This window comes from Zootoca vivipara, chromosome 16 (assembly GCF_963506605.1).
Source record: "Zootoca vivipara chromosome 16, rZooViv1.1, whole genome shotgun sequence".
NCBI classification, from domain to species: Eukaryota; Metazoa; Chordata; class Lepidosauria; order Squamata; family Lacertidae; genus Zootoca; species Zootoca vivipara.
Genome location: NC_083291.1, coordinates 28,399,532 through 28,420,454, shown reverse-complemented (window position 1 = coordinate 28,420,454; position 20,923 = coordinate 28,399,532). Strand labels below are relative to the sequence as shown.

The window sequence follows — 20,923 nt, the reverse complement described above, 5'->3', positions numbered from 1 at the left end:
GATGTTTAGAGACCTGTGCTTTTAATTTTACATTCACTGCTAATTTTTCTAAACAGCCACATGCACCATCTGTTAGCCATTCTTAAATGATGAGATTCAGGCTGTGTTTCATTGTGAAAAGTCATTTTACACAAATTTGAATGTGTACTTAACGATGTATTGTAAAGTATTCCTTAGAGCATTTCTTCCTTCGCTATGACAAAATATATCAATGTTTTGAGTGCACTGCTTTACTGCATTGTTTTATCAGATTGTTTTATCTCTAAGAAAGTGGTGCTCTAATTTTGTGTGGGCAGCCTCGTGCGCTTGTTTGAAGATGAAATTATAGGGGAAGGAGTCTCAGAGCTCAATGGCAGACCCCATACTTTGCATGTTTCAGTCCCAAGTTCAATACCACCTACCATGAGCAACAAGGCTAGAAAAATCCGACTTCCTGGGACTTACAAGAAATGCCTTCAGAAGCTCAGGGGTAATTGGCTTTGATAAGGTCGCTCAGACCTATTTGAGACTATGTTATACAGGCGGTGACCATTTTGCATGTGTTTGATTGGAACAGGAACACCAATGCACACACCACTTTTGGCCCCAGAAGAGCACAGAAGGGGGTGGGGGCAGAATGGGGCAGAACACAACTCCCGTGCATATGGGGAGTTGCCTGTATCTCAATAAGTGAATGTTTGTTTTGTCTGTTATCAGTGAATATAATAGACAGAGGGATGAAATGCCTCCAAGTCAGAGCAGGAAAAACTGAGGTACACAGTACTGGGCCTCAGCAAACAATATTGCCCAATGCAAATACATTTGGGAGATTGAAGGCACACATACCTTACCACTCTGGGCTCCTAGACGACCCGTTTATTGAGCATTCATCCTGAATTACTTGCACAGAATTCAGGGAGGTTAGAATATGTGCAGTCTTTGTTTAATTCTGATTTGCTTATAAAACAATGAACTTCCATCCCGATTTGCTTGCATGGTATTTAAAAGGCTTCCTGTCAATTATCCATCGATTCCGTACTTTACACTCAGTGAATTTCTCCATCAGTTCCCTAACCACAAAAAAGTCTGTTATTTTTTTACGGTGGATTTGTTGCACCAGGTCAACAGAGTGCTTTATCCACTTTAATGGTTCAACCCTAAATTTGTGGTATGCATTTGAATCTCTCCTACAAAATAAGGAGAGCCTGGAGGTGACTTTACTCAATTAGTGCCTGGCCAGTCTACAATGGCCTTGCCTCTATGACAAATGATTGGTTCAGAAACCCTGGAAAATCCCTGGAAAATCCCATCCCCGGATGGTTATAATAGACCTCAGCAAGGACCCCTGAATTCAAACGAAGCTTCTGTACAAAAGACAAAGAGACTTTAAACCCCAGAATCCCTTCAAATCTCATAAAAGTGAAGATGTAAAGGTCAGTGGATGAGTACATGAGGCGCATATCTGGAAAGGTTTATGTACAAGACACAACTCAAAGGGGCAATGTTTATCAGTCTTGACAATCAACTTACAGCTCTGAACAATTTATTTCACAGTGACTTGCTGAAGTCAATGGCATTGTTCTGCAGCAAGTGATGCGATGATCTAGCTTCACCGAATCCATCAACGATCTAGACAGTAATTCTAGAGGACTTCTTCAGAGGGTTGTTCTCTGACAGCACTACAAGATAGGGGACTGTCCTATATGTATGAATGTCTGGCCACTCAACTTTAGATTAAGAAGACCCAGAGGAAAAGGACCACAGCTCGATAGTAGAGCATTGCTGTATGCAGAAGGTCCGAAATTCAATCCCCAGCCTCTCCAAGTAGCATTTGGAGAGAACCCTGTCTGAAATCCTGTATAGTCTCTGCCAGTCAGTGTAGAAAATATGGAGATAGATGAACCAACGGATGGATGTAATATATGCCAGGCAGCTCCTTATGTTCTTACTGCTGGTCCTCTGCCTCATTTTGGGGCCTTACGCTGGTAGCCAAGGCTGGCAAGGATATAAATGGTGATAGTTTCTCACCCAACTACACATCAGCAGAACCTGGAGGGGAGATAGCTTCACCTGCTACTAACCCCCTCTAGCAGCAGGGATCAGGAATCCAGACTGCGCTCTGAAACAGCTTTCTTTCTAGAAGAGGCAAATTTATAGTGAAACAAGCACATCTGTGGTCAAATTTTTAAAAAGAGGCCACTTCTTAGAAACAGACAAAGCAAGGCCTCAAACTGTTCACCACATGCACACACACACACACACACACACACACAGATTTGAAGATGGCTATCTTATCTCCTCTCAGTCGCCTCTTTTCCAAAGGCTGTCACATGGAAGAGGGAACAAGCTTGCTTTCTCTTGCTCTGAAGGGTAGGACTCAAACCAATGGCTTCAAGTTACAAGAAAGGAGATTCCAACTAAACATCAGGAAGAACTTTCTGACAGAAAGAGCTGTTCGACAGTGAAACAGTCTCCCTCGGGAAGTTGTGGACTCTCCTTCCTTGGGTGTTTTTAAGCAGAGATTGGATGGACACTGCCCGGACACTGAGGTCCAGCACCGAGGGCCTTCTGGTGGTTCCCTCACTACGAGAAGCCAAGTTACAGGGAACCAGGCAGAGGGCCTTCTCGGTAGTGGCACCCACCCTGTGGAATGCCCTCCCACTAGAGGTCAAAGAGAACAACAATTACCAGACCTTTAGAAGGCATCTCAAGGCAGCCCTGTTTAGGGAAGCTTTTAATGTTTGATGGATTTCTGTATTTTAATGTTTGATGGATTTCTGTATTTTAGAATTTCTGTTTTGTTGGAAGCTGCCCAGAGTGGCTGGGGGAACCCAGCCAGATGGGCGGGGTATAATTAATTTATTATTATTATTATTATTATTATTATTATTATTATTATTGCCATCTGTCATGGATGGGGTTGGACTAGATGACCCTTGGGGCACTTCCAACTTTGCAATTCTATGATTTATTATTATTATTATTATTATTATTATTATTATTATTATTATACCACCCTATACCTGGAGGTCTCAGGGCAGTTCTCCTTGGTTTTGGTTTTTTTTTAGGTCCTCAACACAGTCTTAAATTTTGTTCATATACACCACAGTTCTCCTTGTTGACACTTCTTACAAGCCTCCATGCCAAGAACAGTCCATTTATTCCCTACTCTCTGCTTCCTGTTCTTTAGCCAATTGTCGATTTCACAAAAAGGCCTCACCACATTTTCCATGACTGCAAGGTTTATCTGGGAGTTAAGGAGCAACTCTGTGAAAAGCATTTTTGAAAGTCCAAATACTATGCTTCAAACATAAAACTGTTGTGGTTCCTGTTAACATTGCCAGAGGTTGCATGGCCCCTTCTGATGTACCAGAGGTGGGGCTGTTTTTGAGCTGCAATTCCCATAATCTCTGGGCATTGGCAATGTTTGCTGGGGATAATGGGAGTTGTGGTCCAGCAACATCTGGTGGGCCAAAGGTATCCTCTGTGATAAATCGTAAGGGTCTAGGAAAGGGCCTTGAATGTTTGCAAGGAAGCTCCTAGATTGCCGGGAATATACTTCCCTTCTGCTGTATAGAGAGCCTTACAGGCTTCCAGTAATTTAGATTGGCAGCAGGCAGCAAGGCTGTGTGTGTTTTCAGGGACAACTTTAATCTTTGTAACTTATTTTCAAAATAGCACATTCTTGAGAAAGGATCCTGAGTAATCTGCTCTGGGAGGACTGCTGGATCATATTCTCTGTCACTGAAGTTTTTTTTAAAAAACGAAATACATGCTGCAATTTGCATATCTCAATAAATTATCTTTTTTGGGGGCGGGGCGGGGCGGCGTTATCGGTTTTGTGTCTTAGCCTATTATCAATTTCTCCCAGTCGCATTTACCATTCAGTGAGCAACCAGCATTCTGTTTCCTCAGGGGGAACCTGATCTTGGAAGGAGAAATCCCAAGGGACGAAACTGAAGCAAAACCAAAATGATGTTTAATTTAACAGTTTGAAGGGAGGAGGGTGTGAAACTCGTCAATGGACAGCATTGTGCCATACCTGGTTGCAAACCTTATTACTGTAATGTGTTTCCACCACAGTGGGAAGGGAGAAGTACTGCAAGAAAGGGAGGCACTTGAAAAAACATTTTTCCAAAAACAATGTCTGGCACCCAAAATAATTAAGAACTGTATCTCTGGGGGGAATTGTTCTCACTTGTTTTTCCCCAGGTTTTTTAAAAAACTCATTTCCTTTCCCTTCAGAAACCTTAATAATAAGAAGAGGCGGCTGCAGTTTTGCTTTGCAGAAGCCGATTTCTCTTAAAAGTGGTGCTGTTCAATTACCTGTCTGTTTGCTGGCTCGGAGGTCCAGCGAAAGGAAGAGCAAGCTTCCATTTAATGTTTTTAAATGTTCTTCTGCCCACGAGTATGCAGCAATAAAGCTTTATTGAATTCTGATTCCCTGTTACCCTGAACATCATTCACTTTTATTGATATGCAAGCCCATCCACGCTCCTGTCAGCAACAGAAATTATTTCACGTAACAAAATTGCCTTTTTCTTTTGGCACTATGGCAGCAAGCAAAAGTAAAACCAGCAAGGTTGATATACAAAATACTTAAGCAGACCAGTTCACTCCTTCCCACACACTGGGGGACCCAGCTGTGATACCCCCTGAAGGCGTAGAGGATGTAAATAAGTTCACCAGCCAGCCTGAAAGGAAATGAACTGCAAAAGAAGCAAGATGCCAATACCAGTGTCAGGATCTGGGGTCAGGGGCAGGTAAGCAATAAAACACCTGGTGTCAGTGAAGTTAATTCTTCTGGCATGCTGGTGCACTGTACTTACAATTGTTCAAACCCCTGCAGTGTCAAAATATGCTACAGCATTCTGTAAGCCTGAAAGCAAGATGAGTGCTGCAACCCCATAGTCAACTTTGACTGGACTTAACCATCCAGGGGTCCTTTTATCTTTTACCTTTACCTTACAGCATTCTAGCATTAGAAGGGGCAGTGAATTTCTTCTATGGTCCTATGAACATTGAATTCAGCATGAGGTCAACTGTGCAAGTGCAGGCAATATTCACTAGGAATGTTATCTTCTCATGGTAGAACAGGGGTGTTCAACTTTTTCAGACCTGCGACATTTCCTCCTGCATAAACAAAGGTTCATTTTTCTCTTTGCTTTTTGCCTTCTCTCACCCTGTCTGTTTTACTCTATCCTTCTCCTTCATTTTCAGACTCTTGTCTGAAAAACAACCATGCCTTTTAAAAGGAAGGCAGTAAAAATGACTGGGGCCCATCTTTGGTAGCTGAATCACCCCGTTGTGGATACAAACCTGACATCTGAAGACATCTGAGGAACATTTGGGGGCTTTCTGCAGGCTTTCTGCAGGAGCACTGGCAGAGCTGGCATGCGTTCTGGGGAGGGGCAGCTGCCATGGCACACTTGGGAACGCGCTGCCTGGAGTGGAGCGCCCCCACCGCCCCTCCCTTCCTATGCCCCTGTGCAGTAGTTCCCACCCCACCACAGCAGAAGAGCCCTCCCCGCCAGAATAGGGTCCACCCCCCCTTTAGTAGCACAGACTGGGGTTTAGAATTTCGAAGCAAGCTGGGTAAGGAGGGGTGAGGAAAAAGAACAGTTTTTAACAACAACAACAACAACAACAACAACAACAACAACAACAACAACAATTTATTATTTATACCCCGTCCATCTGGCTGGGTTCCCCTAGCGACTCTGGGTAGCTTCCAACAGAAAAATAAAATACAATAATTTATTAAACATTAAAAGCCTCCCTAAACAGGGCTGCTTTAAGATGTCATCTAAAAATCTGGTAGTTGTTTTTCTCTTTGACATCTGATGGGAAGGCGTTCCACAGGGCGGGTGCCACTACTGAGAAGGTCCTCTGCCTGGTTCCCTGCAACTTGGCTTCTCGCAACGAGGGAACCGCCAGAAGGCCCTCGGTGCTGGACCTCAGTGTCTGGGCAGAACAGTGTCCTTCAGGTATACTGGACCGAGGCCATTTAGGGCTTTAAAGGTCAGCACCAACACTTTGAATTGTGCTCGGAAACGTACTGGGAGCCAATGTAGATCTTTCAAGACCGGTGTTATGTGGTCTCGGTGGCCGCTCCCAGTCACCAGTCTAGCTGCCGCATTCTGGATTAGTTGTAGTTTCCGGGTCACATTCAAAGGTAGCCCCACGTAGAGCGCATTGCAGTAGTCCAAGCATAACTAGAGCATGCACCACTCTGGCGAGACAGTCCGCGGGCAGGTAGGCTCTCAGCCTGCGTACCAGATGGAGCTGATAGACAGCTGCCCTGGACACAGAATTGACCTGCGCCTCCATGGACAGCTGTGAGTCCAAAATGACTCTCAGGCTATGCACCTGCTCCTTCAGGGGCACAGTTACCCCATTCAGGACCAGGGAGCCCTCCACACCTGCCCGCCTCCTGTCCCCCACAAACAGTACTTCTGTCTTGTCAGGATTCAACCTCAATCTGTTAGCCGCCATCCATCCTCCAACCGCCTCCAGACACTCACACAGGACCTTCACCGCCTTCACTGGTTCTGATTTGAAAGAGAGGTTGAGCTGGGTATCACCTGCATACTGATGAACACCCAGCCCAAACCCCCTGATGATCTCTCCCAGCGGCTGCATATAGATGTTAAAAAGCATGGGGGAGAGAACAGAACCCTGAGGCACCCCACAAGTGAGAGCCCAGGGGTCTGAACACTCATCCCCCAACACCACTTTCTGAACACGGCCCAGGAGGAAGGAGTGGAACCACTGTATGATAGTGCCCCCAGCTCCCAACCCCTCTAGACGATCCAGAAGGATGTTATGGTCGATGGTGTCAAAAGCCGCTGAGAGATCCAGCAGGACTAGGAGACAGCTCTCACCTTTGTCCCTAGCCCACCGGAGATCATCAACCAGTGCGACCAAGGCAATTCAGTCCTATAGCATGCTCTTTCCATGATAAAAATGTTTTCACACACAACCCCATCCTGCCTCTCATACAGATGGGAAGGAGTTCCTGGGGCATGCAAGTAAACTGGAGCCTACTCATTTGAAAACTGTAGCTCCAGGAGTGGCCTGGAGTCTTAATAGGAGCAAGAACTAATACAGCTGTACCTCGGCTCCCGAACGCCTTGGGAGTTGAATGTTCTAGCTCCGGAACGATCGAAAACCGGAAGTGAGTGTTCTGGTTTTCAATCAGTCTTTTGGAAGCCAAACGTCTTACAGGGCTTCCGTGGCTTTCAATTTGCTGCAGGAGCTTCCTGTAGCCAATCAGAAGCCACACATTGGAAGTCAAACGGACTTCTGAAACGGATTCTGTTTTACTTCTGAGGTACAACTGTAAAGGTCTTGCCACAGAAGTTAGGGAATAATTCATACATAAGGCCAACACTCTAAATTCAGAATGTCTGTCATGATGACATAATTCGATGCATGTGCGGAAGGCATAAAAACAAATCCCTTTCAGAAAGGAAAAGACTTGTATTTCAAGAGTTGGTGGAGGGGATTGGCTACAAAGCAGAGACAGAAGTCCCTGCTTTCGATCTGGCCTCTGTCAGATTCTGGCACACACTTTTTGCTCTCAGCTTCCGCCCTGCACGCCTCCCAGCTCATGTGCAATATGGGGATAATGATGCCAATTCATGTTTAAGGAGTAATCCCATAATGTACGTGAAGCACTTTAAGCGCCCAAACACACTACAGTATTGTTATTATCATTATCATTATTGTTGTTTCCTTTCCGACGAATGTTTCCTGTCACATCATGCCCATGACCTTTCTCGTCTGGAGGCAATTGTCTGTGTGGATCACTGCCTGATGGGATTATCTGGGATTTATACAGATGCTTATGAAAGGTTGGATAACCTTGCAGCCCTACCAGTGCTAATTAAAGCTGATTAAGTGTCAACACTATTCTAATCACGATATGGAAGACAGAAGGGACAGGGGCTCTGCCTGGAGAGTTTATTGTCGAAGTCTTACAGTTTAGGAACAAGCTGAAGTGCTGAAGCCATCTTGGGATGATGAACGAGGACAGACACTATTCATGAGGACACCTTACAAACTTGTGGCAAGATTGATGTTCACCTCCTCCTGGCTCATTCCCTCTACCCAACGGTACGAGTGAAGCAATGAGTTTTGATTTCACATCGCTCCATGAAATGCCAGAGTCATGCTAGCCTAATGCTCGGGGGTGGGGGATGATTTCATAGCAGAGAAATTCAGGCCTTGAAGAGAAAAGATGAGGGAGCAATGAGAAAATTGCAACCCCAGTACAAGTTAAGTATGGGAAGGATGCTCTGAGAGTTTTTGTTTTTTTAAAAAAACACATATGCTTTCTATGCACAATAAGTCCCCAGCTTCAAACTCTAGCACCTGCAGTTGGAGGGTCTTCAATAGCAAGGCTGAAAAAGAGCTCCGCTTCAGATTGCAGGTGGGCCCTGGCATGAGAAATGCTCCTCCACAGCATCACAAAGAGAAACAGAAACAACACAACCAACTACCATGCCTAGGAGAAGAGCCAGGGTAGCGTTATAGATCAAGTGTCAGATCAAGACTGGAGATCCAGGTTGACATATGATCGGAGGGCGTTCCACAGGGCGGGTGCCTCGTGAAATGGCAGCAGAGCAGCGGCCCCCAATTTGCTGCTGTTGGGGCAGACACCACTTTTACAGAGAAGACGTTTTGAGCAACTAGCAGGTATTTTCACCTGACGTGAAAACATCCCTTAACGTACCACCGGAGGGATTTGTGTTACATAAGACCCATTTCCTCAGAATAAACATGGAGCTTAAACATGACAGCAACCTACAACGTCTCTCCAGGAGGAGCTGGTTTAACAGGGTGCAAAACCACTCCGGATATTATCCTCCTAATTTCTCTACTCTGGTGCTTCTAAGATAGCCTCCATTCATTCTCCTATGGATTGAAACTGAAGGGGAGAAGTGGCATTTGCTATTGTTGCGGCCTATTCTGTTTCCTTCCTAATGCTCATTAGCTTTCTGCCCCCCACCCCAGAAAAGCCATTGCTTTAAATTCAGCACAGAGAACAAGGCAGGTCTCTGTCTTCCTTGCCCCAGCTTAGAGGACACTGCCCCAGGTCTACTGTTCCCTTACTCTCACTCACCAAGGACATCATCTCCAGATAGCAGTTTTTGTGGCAACAAGTCATCTGTACTTTTCAGCCATACAAAGAGATTCTTAAAATACTTGGCCAGATCCTTTAACTTCACAAAGAGACTGGTTCGACTCCTTCAGCAGTCTCTTTCCCCACCAAATCTCATTTTACATATATAAAATCACAGAGGGAACCCTAAAGATAACGCCCTCACTAATCCTATAACAATATGTTTTGAAAACCCCTTGGTGATGGTGAATGCGGACGAGGGGTTTTTACTCTTAGCTGCCTGTTTCTGCTCCTCAACCGGCAGTGGAAGTTTGCAGGCTGTAGGACTGAGGGCGGAAAGGATTTGGGTCAGGGGAGTATATTCCGATGCCCATTTCCCCTCTTAATTAACTGATAAAATACCAAGTTGAACAAAAAAAGGTGCCCATTTCCACTTTTTATTTGGTTTTTAAAATACCTTCGGAATGAGGGAAGGGGGTTGAAACTAATCAAACATTTTGTGGTAACAACTCTGGGCATATCCCATATGCTGAAAATCCTAGGCTAAGCACATGCTCAGAGGCAACCTTCTCATGGATATGATCTTCATGATTACTTAACAGTTATTTTGGCTTAAGAATTCTATGCAATGCATTCACTGACCGACCCAAAGACAGACTGTTATTGCTGTGCCTTAGCTGTAAAATGTAAACACCATCCTCTGAATGGTAAAAATACATTTATCATGCCTATATACACATATAGGGACCCAGGTGGCGCTGTGGGTTAAACCAGAAAGCCTAAGGCTTGCTGATCAGAAGGTCAGCGGTTCCAATCCCTGTGACGGGGTGAGCTCCCGTTGCTCGGTCCCAGCTCCTGCCAACCTAGCAGTTCGAAAGCACGTCAAAATGCAAGTAGATAAATAGGAACCGCTACAGCGGGAAGGTAAATGGCGTTTCCGTGTGCTGCTCTGGTTCGCCATAAATGGCTTTGTCATGCTGGCCACATGACCTGGAAGCTATACGCCGGCTCCCTCGGGCCAATAATGCGAGATGAGCGTGCAACCCCAGAGTCGGTCACAACTGGACCTAATGGTCAGGGGTCCCTTTACCTTACATACACATATGCATTTGACTTGCCTCATTTCCTGCTTATAGCACAGTTGATTATGGATTGCACTTGTCCACTGCTGCCTATCTGCCCATGTCTTTGGACTGCCAGATTCCACCCCTAGCCCCTACCTACTCAAGTAGAAGAGTGTCCCTATATTCACGTCTGAAATGTTGGAGAGTTTGTTATTGTGAGAGCCAGCCCTCACACACTTCTTTATGGAAATCCCAGATGTGATGAGGCACACGTGTCTGCTTTCATACTTAAATGTCTGCAATTGATCCCTACACACAAAAGGTGATGGAAGGACTGCCCTGGAAACACTTTAAAATACTTAAAACTGAAAAGCAGCACAGAAATGACAAATGCACAAATGCATGTAGGGCGAGTAGACATTCTGCATCCTGACATACACACAGTTGGACCTGCTCAGTGTCCAGATACCTTTCTTTTATGCGGTAGGCTCAAAATTCAGTGGTAAAGGACACCTGCCTTGCACACAAGTTGTGATTTGAGGTGCCTGTGGTTGTTTTTACAATCAAATAGCATCTATGTTTCAGGAAATAAACAGATGTGGTTCAACCTCTGGCATCCCTGATCAAAAAGGATCTCAGGTCCAAAAGCCACCTAAGACCCTAATGAGTCACTTCCAGGCAGAGCAGATAACACGTGGTCTTTTACTAATGAACTTATGTATGTGTACTCTCCCTGCACACAGGAGCCTCAGTGTGTAGGCGGACCATCTACCGGTAAAAGGCAGCTCTCCAATTCATCCTTGCAGTCCTAACTGTAGAGAGAAGCCCCTGGTAAAGTAAATTATTACTTGTTATAGCACTCTTTCTTTTTTTCTTTTTTTCGTGTTCCTGGTTTTTTTCAGCAGGAGTTTAAAAAGCTTTGCCTACTTTTTTGAAAATCAAACAGCGTGATCCTTTTTTTTTTTTTTTTGGTACAACTTGACATTGTTCTAGTCCAGTGATATTCTAATATACAGATACAGCAATGCCTCCAAAGATGAATTTTAACGCTGAAAAGGGCTTGAAGAAATGCCGTTGGTGTAGAAAGGTACAATTCAGTAAGAAAACGGATATGGCCTGTTTCCTCATCAGTACACTTTCCATTTCTGTTCAAAAATGCAAGGAGGTGCTCTACTTAAGCATAATTATGAAATGTCAATAATACAAACCGCCACCGTTGGGTAACATGCACCTACTATTTACAGGTAGGTAGCCGTGTTGGTCTGAGTCGAAGCAAAATAAAAAAATTCCTTCAGTAGCACCTTAAAGACCAACTAAGTTTTTATTTTGGTATGAGCTTTCGTGTGCATGCACACTTCTTCAGATACACTTGAAACAGAAGTCAGTCCCTTATGTATAAACAGAGGGTGGGGGTGGGGGGTGGGAATGGGTGATGGGCTGATGGGAGTGGTAAACCTGTAGATGGCTGTTAATGACTGCTGATGACTACAATTGGTCCTGCAGGGGAAAAGCAAGGGCTGAGGCGCTAAAGAAAGCTTGATCATGCATAATGAGATAAGAATCCAATGTCTTTGTTCATCCCAGGTGTCTCCATGGTTTTAAGCTTGGTAATGAGTTCCAATTCAGCAACGTCTCTTTCCAGTCTGTTCCTGAAATTTTTCTGTAATAAAACAGCTGCTTTGAGATCTTGTATAGCAGGCACCCCCAAACTTCGGCCCTCCAGATGTTTTGGACTACAATTCCCATCATCCCTGACCACTGGTCCTGTTAGCTAGGGATCATGGGAGTTGTAGGCCAAAACATCTGGAGGGCCGCAGTTTGGGGATGCCTGTTGTATAGAATGTCCTGGGAGATTGAAGTGTTCTCCTCCTGGTTTCTCACCCATCCCCCCCCCACCTCCCCACCCTCTGTTTATACATAAGGGACTGACTTCTGTTTCAAGTGTATCTGAAGAAGTGTGCATGTACACAAAAGCTCATACCAAAATAAAAACTTAGTTGGTCTTTAAGGTGCTACTGAAGGAATTTTTTTATTATGCACCTACTATGTTAATACTGCTTAGCGTTTATATAACATTTTGTGTGGGGGGTATTCAAAATACTTTTCGTAAGAATTTGAGAAAAGCCATGGTGAATCATCTACGGCAGCGTCTCATTCCCCACAGTGGGAATGATATATGTTTTATGGGAAGCACACAAACAAAAAGCATAAAGGAAGAAAAACGTCTGCCATTGTTTACTTCCTCCCCAAAACTGGCATGCTGGGCCACACTGCTTTGAACCCTGGAGGATAAATATAGCCTCGTTGGCAATAGCTATGGGCAAATGAATCCAACACGGACATGTTTAATGACGTGTTAAGCGTATCTAATCCATTGTCATTACCACATCTCACGACGTGAGATCTTATCAATTAAAACCACCATAGTATTATTTAGGAAATGGAGGTTTGTAAGGCAGAGTGGGAGCGGCTTTCCTTGGGCCAGCTATTGGCAAAAGCAGGATTCAGACTAGCAACTTCCTTACCCAGTGAAATACAGTGGTACCTCGGTTTACAAACACAATTGGTTCCAGAAGTCTGTACTTAACCTGAAGCGTACTTAACCTGAAGCGAACTTTCCCATTGAAAGTAATGGAAAATGGATTAATCCGTTCCAGACAGGTCTGCAGAGTACTTAAACTGGAAATACACAAACCGAGGCGTACTTAAACCGAGGTATGACTGTAGTTAAGATAGGTAAATCGCTAAAATAGCACACCGATTCTCGTACAGGACGACAAAGTGATTTTACAATCCCTTGGGGGAAACAATTATACAGTCAAAAATTCTCATTCATGCACAGAAAGAAAAATAATGATAAGAAAGTGGTATACATACTGTAAGGGACACATTCATATTGCACTTCTAGATATTTGTATGTTCCTGGACAAGGGTCAGGAAACACATCTGGACCTGCCACCACGGCACACTGCGTCCGGTTGCTGCACCTGAAAGAGAAAGAAGCAAAGTAAGAGCAGAAACGTCATAGAGGGAAATATTTATATTGCGCATCCAAATTCAAATAAGCACCCAATGGGCTGCTGCTGCTGTTACTACTACTACTACTACTACTACTACTACTACTACTACTAGTGACTAGTGGAGAGGAGAACCTCAGGTCTAGGAGCTGAATGCCATCCTTCAGGGCTCCCTATGCAGCACTTGAGTGTGTCCCTACATCACTCCTCTTTCCTAAGCTTCTTTATCCAGACCACAACTCTCACTGGCTCTGCTCCATTAGCACCTGGCTGGAATATGCCCTTGGACGTCGACAATACCTCTTGCTTGGATGGATGGATGTGTGTATGCGCAGAAACACAGTTTTTGCGTGGCTGGAAGACTCACACCTGTTCTGCACCACTCACTTTTGACCTCTCACATGACCAGCCACTGGTATGGTGCAGGATGTGACCCTTGGGCTGAAAAAGTCACTAAAATATTGCCACTAAAACCCATGCTTCTGCCTTGAACACATCTGGTGGCCTTAGGCAAGTCATCATCTCTCATATTCATTACAGGAGTGTTTCCCAAACACTAGACAACATTAGACCAGGTGGACCAATGAACTGCCTCAATAGAGGACAGCTTCAAGTGGAACTTTGGGAAGGAAAAGGTTAATGTATCCAGTAGTACCTAAGGACACTGCTTTACTAGTTTCCCAGGCACACAGTTTGCTAGTAAATTATAGGTACAGTAAATGATTAGAAAATAATTGCACACTCCTCTGGAAGGTGAGAGTCATTTCTGCAAAAGGTCGTGCCTCCCAATGCTTAGTTTAGCCCCTTCCCTCATTTTTTTAAAATAGGTATTTTAGGATGATGTAAATCTAAATGTTTTTGAAGAAGACAAGGACAGACTGCAATCCGGAGAGACTGAGACTGAGGCTGTTTCTGCACTTTGGCACTTGTGCAGGTTTGGGTTGCTTGTTTTCTTGTGTGCATTTCTGCACCTCCATCCACACATGAGCACTTGTGATTTTATGCCTCCCAAATCTATCTTTCCATCCACACTAGTTGGTGGGATTTATTCACAGTGTGTGTTGTCCTCAGTTAGTACTTCGCCTTAGTAGTACCTTAAGGTTCTGGAAACCTGAGGTCCACTGTAAGCATGTGTGCAGGTATTTTTTAAAATGTTTTTATTTTATTTTTTAATACAAGTTTTGCAATGCACTGGATTTACATGAAGTGAGCCATAAAATAATTTTTAAAGGGGCTTGTCACATTCCAAGCCAGGAAAGCTGACGTCCCTTTTGAGTGTATCAGCAGCTATATGTTACCTGCCTGAGTGCTTTTATTTTATTTTAAATTAAATTTTTATTAAATTTTCCACTTTAACAATCCAATCCAATAACATTTAATATTCCAGATTATACATATGCATATCAAATAATCCAAATATTCTGCCGAATTATAAATTGAGTGCTTTTATTTTTTAACCGAAACACAGGTTTTCTGATATACCAGATTTACACAAAAGAGCAGGCAATAAACATATATGTCACTCCAACTGGGCCAGGATTCTTAATTGCTCCTGTGAAACACTGTTGCACCTTTTATGTTAGTAAAAACCCAGCCACACAATGCGCTACCACGCATCCACAGTCAGGTAACACACATTTCATATTGGATTTTCTTCCCGTATCAGATTATCCCCATGGATCAGGAAAATCATAATTTAGCGGTGGTGGGGGAAGTGTGGCTGACACTTGGATGAGGGGGATGTTGTGTGGATGGACACACACACACACACACACACAAAAATAGAGAACGGGTTCTCCAATTATGGAGAGCACGCGTTGCGGGAGGGGAATCAGGATGACCCTGGGGTTGCTAGGCAGATTAGGCAAAATGGCCATGGGATGACTGGGCATTTTGGTGCTGTTGCTGGGTAGAAAAGCTTGTTGCAGGTTGGAGTAAGGGTCGGCACCTAGCCTATAAAAGCCCTCTGTGTTTCACTTTTTGTTTCATTTTTGCCACCTCCTTTTTTCAGGATGCTTTGCGAATTGACATTGCTGTGCCTGTCATGGGGTCGCCTGCCTTGGGGCAGGGGCCCGGTAGGAATTTTGCCATCTGGCTGATTGGCTGTTGCCATTTGGTTTTTGCCTACTGCATAGCAAATCGTCACAACTTGTAAGGTTGGCAGTTAGGCATCGGTTAAAATTGGCTGGTAAGAGATTGGCTGGAAAGAGGAGTATGGAAAGGCTGGAAAGTTACGCTAAATTGTTGCTGCTTATAGAGGTATTCCCTTAAAGGAATCCTGGGGCTCAAAGGGCTCTCGTCAGTACCCCGTTAGGGGAATTGGGCGTAACACAGAGCAAATTGAGCCTCGCGGAACATTTGAGGGAGGACATTTGAGCCTCGGGGAACATTTGAGGGAGGTACCCGGTGTTGTGTATTGAGTCAAAGGATTTTATATCTGTATTATTATTGTCTGTATTTGCATTAGGATAAAGTAACTGCCTTTTGGTTCCAGAGGGTACAGCTACTATTGGTTCATTTAAGCTGCTGTATTTGGATCCTCTGTCTTATTGGTTTCCTCCAAAAGGCAGCACTGTGATTGCTTGATATTGTTCCCTCCAAAATGTATCCCTTCCTAGCTAGTCCCCTGTCCCTATAAATGTAGCTTTCCTCTCCTCAGTCTTCAGTCTTGTTCACTTTAATAAAGAGCTGTTACTAGAGAACTGTCTCCAGCATGTTATGTCAAGAGAGCTGAAATCACAAACCCCACGTCACAACAACTGGCGACGAAGGTGGGATCCGGAATGCTGAGGAGCGGTTAAACACAGCCCTGCCTCAGAGTCCGGATTGCAGCTTAGAACAAGACTCACTGGCCAGCTGAGAAGACGACCCTGCCCGCTAGGACAATGGAGAGTCCAAGGGTATTGGAGCCCTTCCAGCCATCAGAGCCCCACACATGGGAAGACTACGTCGAACGCTTCGAGTTCTTGCAGTGGCTCAAGGGATCACCGATGCCAGCAAAAGAAGGGCCACATTCCTGAGCTACTGTGGGCCCGAGACCTTCAAGCTGGCCAAGGCATTACTTGCTCCAGCGAAGCTGAGTGAGACATCTCTCAAAGATATTCTTGCCTGCCTAACAAGCCACTTGGCGCCTACTGAGACCAAGATGGCCCGGCGGATGGAGTTCCATAAGAGGCAGCAGCATGCTGGGGAGTCTGTATCCACATTTCTGGCTGAACTCCGGAAGCTCGCTCAGCACTGCGGCTTCCAAAATCTGGAAGAGACTCTCCTGGATCGGTTTATTGGTGGTCTGAGCAGCAAGAAAGCCAGAAGACGCATCGTGGCTAAAGAAGAGGTTACCCTTGCTTCAGCCTTGAAGGAGGCCACCGCCACGGAGAATTATGAAAGAGAGGAGCTTGATGCCAGTCGCAAGGCCACTAAGCCACAGATAGAAGTTGCACATGCCATGGACGAGCTAGAGGCTACTCCGAGCCAGAGCCCAGTCCGTGGGGTCGAGTTGGTGCGTCAGGCCTGCACAGTGCACAAAGATCGCCGAGGCAGTTGCCCAGGTTGTGGCGGAAACCATGAGCGGAAGAGTTGTCGTTTCAGGGATGCTATGTGCCGGACGTGCGGAAAGACGGGTCACATCGCCAGGGTCTGTAGATCGGCGGCGTCGGGAGCAACAGGAGCACCTAGACTGGAGCATCGCAGACCGCCCACAGCAACTCGTTTTCTAAAGGACTGCCACTACGTAACGGAGATCAACGGGAGGGCCGTGCAGTTTCCAGCGCAAGGCAAGGCACACGTCAAGGTGAAGATTGAGGGTCAGCAGTGCGACATGGAGGTGGACTCCGGATCTGCATTCACCATCGTGTCGGACCAGACCGCGAAGACATTCTTCCCCAGGGGTAAGTTGCCCCCTCTGGAGCCCTTCCCGGCAACCTTGCAGTCGTACTCAGCAGGCCGCATCCATGTTATGGGAATGTGTGCCGTGAGAGTACAGTTCCGGGACAAACAGGCTGTACTCAAACTGGTGATTGCGAAGGGCAGTCGCCCCAGTCTCCTGGGCACTGACTGGTTCCCCGCCCTGGGACTGAGTATCTCAGGGCTTAATTCAATCCAAACCTGCCCTGAGATGAGCGAGGCATTATGCAAGGAATTTGCTGGTCTCTTTAATGGAAAACTGGGTTGTTATAAAGGGCCCCCAGTTGACTTCGAGTTGGACCCCGGTGTGGCCCCAATCCGACTCAAACCAAGGCGAGTGCCATTTGCACTGCAACCCAAGATCGAGGCAGAGCTGGATAAATTGGTCAAGCAGGGAGTTCTCTCACCCGTGGACTCTGCTAAGTGGGAGACTCCAATCGTCACGCCCCTTAAAGCAAATGGGGAAGTCAGGATATGTGCAGATTACAAATGTACTATCAATAAGGCACTCAGGGGAAACTCATACCCCATTCCAGTCGTATCACATCTGTTGGCTAAACTGGCTGGGGGCAAGGTGTTCGCCAAAATTGACCTGGCACAAGCTTACCAACAGCTGCCAGTAACCCCACAATCAGCGGAAGCACAGACTATTGTCACACATAAAGGGGCGTTCAGAGTTAACAGATTACAGTTCGGAGTTTGTGTGGCCCCAGGGATTTTTCAAGGGCTCATGGAACGCCTGTTAAGAGGTCTGCCGGGGGTCTTGCCATTTTTTGATGACGTTTTGATTGCTGGAAAAGACCCACAGGAACTGGTTGCGCGTGTCCGTGCAGTGTTGCTCAAGTTCAAGGAGGTGGGGTTGCAACTGAAAAAAGAAAAATGCAGTTTTGGGGTGCCAACTGTGGATTTCTTGGGGTTTAAAATTGATGCATCAGGCATCCACCCCACAGATGCTAAGATTAAGGCCATCATCGAGGCACCACGACCACAGAACAAGACGGAGTTGCAGTCATTCCTGGGACTTATTAACTTTTATCATTCGTTCTTACCCCAGAAAGCTTCGGTAGCTGAACCATTACATAGACTATTGCAGAAAAAGAATGTGTGGCGATGGGGGCGGGAGCAGCAGAAGGCTTTTGACTCCTTGCGAGGAATGCTGAGTAGCAGGAGCGTCCTTGCTCATTATGATGAGTCAAAGCCGCTGGTCCTGGCATGTGATGCCTCTCAATACGGTCTGGGGGCTGTGCTGAGTCATAGGGAACCGGATGGGTCGGAAAAGCCCATCTCTTTCTATTCCCGTACGTTGTCGCCCACAGAGCGCAACTATGCTCAAATTGATAAAGAGGCACTGGCTATTGTGTCCGGAATCAAAAGGTTCTATGATTATTTGTACGGTCGCCATTTCTCCATTGAAACGGACCACAAACCACTGTTAGGGTTGTTCAACCCAAACAAACAAACGCCACAAATTCTCTCCCCCAGAATGTTGCGTTGGTCAATATTCCTGAATGGGTTCCAGTACACCTTGACCCATGTGCCGGGGAAACAGTTGTGCCATGCTGATGCGCTGAGTCGATTGCCCCTTCCTGGCGGGAGCAATGAGGATCCTGCTCCGGCGGAGCACATCATGATGCTAGAAACACTTCCGGGGGCTCCTGTAACAGCTACGGATATAGCTGAGAAAACTAGGAAAGATGCTGTTCTCTCCCGTGTGCTCACTTGGGTGGGGAGGGGGTGGCCAGGTGGTCCGCATGAAGAAAAATTCAGGCCTTATGCGACAAGGCAGCACGAATTGTCCATGCATAAGGGTTGTCTCCTATGGGGAGATAGGGTGATCATCCCAGCACCACTGAGAAACAGGGTTCTTGAGACGCTTCACATGGGACACCCGGGAATGGTCAGGATGAAGTCGCTAGCCCGATGTTATGTGTGGTGGCCTGGAATGGACCAGAACATAGAACAATGGGTACGAACATGCAAGGCATGCCAAGAGGTGCGGCCAGAAGTGGCCAGAGCACCAGTCCACTGGTGGGAGCAGTCCAGGACTCCCTGGAGCCGGCTGCACATAGATTTTGCTGGGCCATTCCAAGGGAAGGTCTTTTTGGTTATCGTTGATGCATATTCCAAATGGTTAGAAGTGGCGATGGTCCCTAGCATGGCATCAGCTGCCGTAATCAAGGTGTTGAGGCAGCTGTTTGCTACCCACGGGTTACCTGAGACCATTGTATCAGATAATGGGGCAGCTTTTGTATCCCAAGAATTCAGGGCATTCTTGGCTGATAACTTTATAAGAGGGGTCACATCCGCGCCCTTTCACCCATCCTCCAATGGGCAGGCTGAGCGCATGGTAAGAACAGCCAAAGAATCCATTGCGCGCTTAATGGAGGGTAACTGGTCGGCTCGCATTGCGCGAATGTTATTTTTGCAGCATGCGACGCCGTGTACTGCGACGGGCAAGTCGCCAGCCGAGCTGCTCTTAGGTAGAAGACTGGTAACGGTGCTGGATTATGTCCACCCAGATAAAATGCCAAACCATAATTCAAGAGCAACCCCCCAGGCTGAGACTGACACAACAAGGTATCTCGCCCCTGAAGATCTGGTCTGGGTGAGGAACTATTCACGAGGTCCGCGGTGGGTGGCCGGTGTGATCACCCGGGCTAGTGGACCTGTGTCCTATTATGTGACCTTGGAAAATGGGCAAGTTTGGAAGAGACATATAGATCAGCTGAGGCGCCGGGCGCTCAGCAGGGAGGAGTCAGATAATTCATCCCTGGCTAATGACGCACAGCTGCGAGACCAGAGTGAAGATGGCCCAGAGGTGCAGTCACCAGGGGCTTCAGCAAATGAACCAGGGTCTGCTAGTCCTCAGGATGATGAGGTACAGGTCGGGGACCCTGAGATGTCTGGGACTCCATCTGTTCCTGACGAAACCCCTATAGCAGCCCCTCCACCACAGGTAACACCCAATCCAGAACCTGCAACACCAGTTGTCAGGAGATCAGGTAGAAGTTGTAGGACCCCACAGTACCTGAGGGATTACGTCTGCTGTGCTCACTAGGGGGGGAGGGGTGTTGTGTATTGAGTCAAAGGATTTTATATCTGTATTATTATTGTCTGTATTTGCATTAGGATAAAGTAACTGCCTTTTGGTTCCAGAGGGTACAGCTACTATTGGTTCATTTAAGCTGCTGTATTTGGATCCTCTGTCTTATTGGTTTCCTCCAAAAGGCAGCACTGTGATTGCTTGATATTGTTCCCTCCAAAATGTATCCCTTCCTAGCTAGTCCCCTGTCCCTATAAATGTAGCTTTCCTCTCCTCAGTCTTCAGTCTTGTTCACTTTAATAAAGAGCTGTTACTAGAGAACTGTCTCCAGCATGTTATGTCAAGAGAGCTGAAATCACAAACCCCACGTCACAACACCCGGCTCCGTCCTCCCTCAGGGAATGTTTACCTACTGACTTCCACAAAACGCCTAGAGGAAGTCAGTGCAGAATCTGTCCCAGGGCGGGGGACAGATGGGTTAACCAATGCCTAAGCAACCACTCACATTTGATTGTAATTTAATGAAGTTGTGGCCAAAATAATGCCAAAAAACCTTAAAACTTAATTAACGTGTGCGTGTGAATTTATTGGGGGGAATCCGATGACCTTGACACGCAAACACAAGCAGCTTGAAATCCTCATTAACCTTCAGTGCAGTTGAGCCCTGAGAAAGGTAGAAAGTCAAGTTTGATCTCTACAGCTATCTTGGGATGCTGGCATTGGCCCTGGAGATTATATGGGGTGAATGGCTTTTGGCTGGAATGCTTAAGCTTCATTCTCCACCTGTGGT

The 20,923-nt window shown here is 46.0% G+C and overlaps 1 protein-coding gene across 10 annotated transcripts in view; it reads right to left on the bottom strand.

Annotated features, from left to right (window-relative positions):
• Nucleotides 1-20,923, bottom strand: part of ADGRL3 (adhesion G protein-coupled receptor L3) — a 504,270-nt gene that overhangs the window by 224,541 nt on the left and 258,806 nt on the right. For all 10 annotated transcript variants that reach the window (XM_035097281.2, XM_060268958.1, XM_060268959.1 and 7 more), the window contains exon 5: nucleotides 13,048-13,157. In XM_035097281.2, the coding sequence (XP_034953172.2) occupies nucleotides 13,048-13,157 (110 nt within the window). The remainder of the gene's footprint in view (nucleotides 1-13,047; nucleotides 13,158-20,923) is intronic.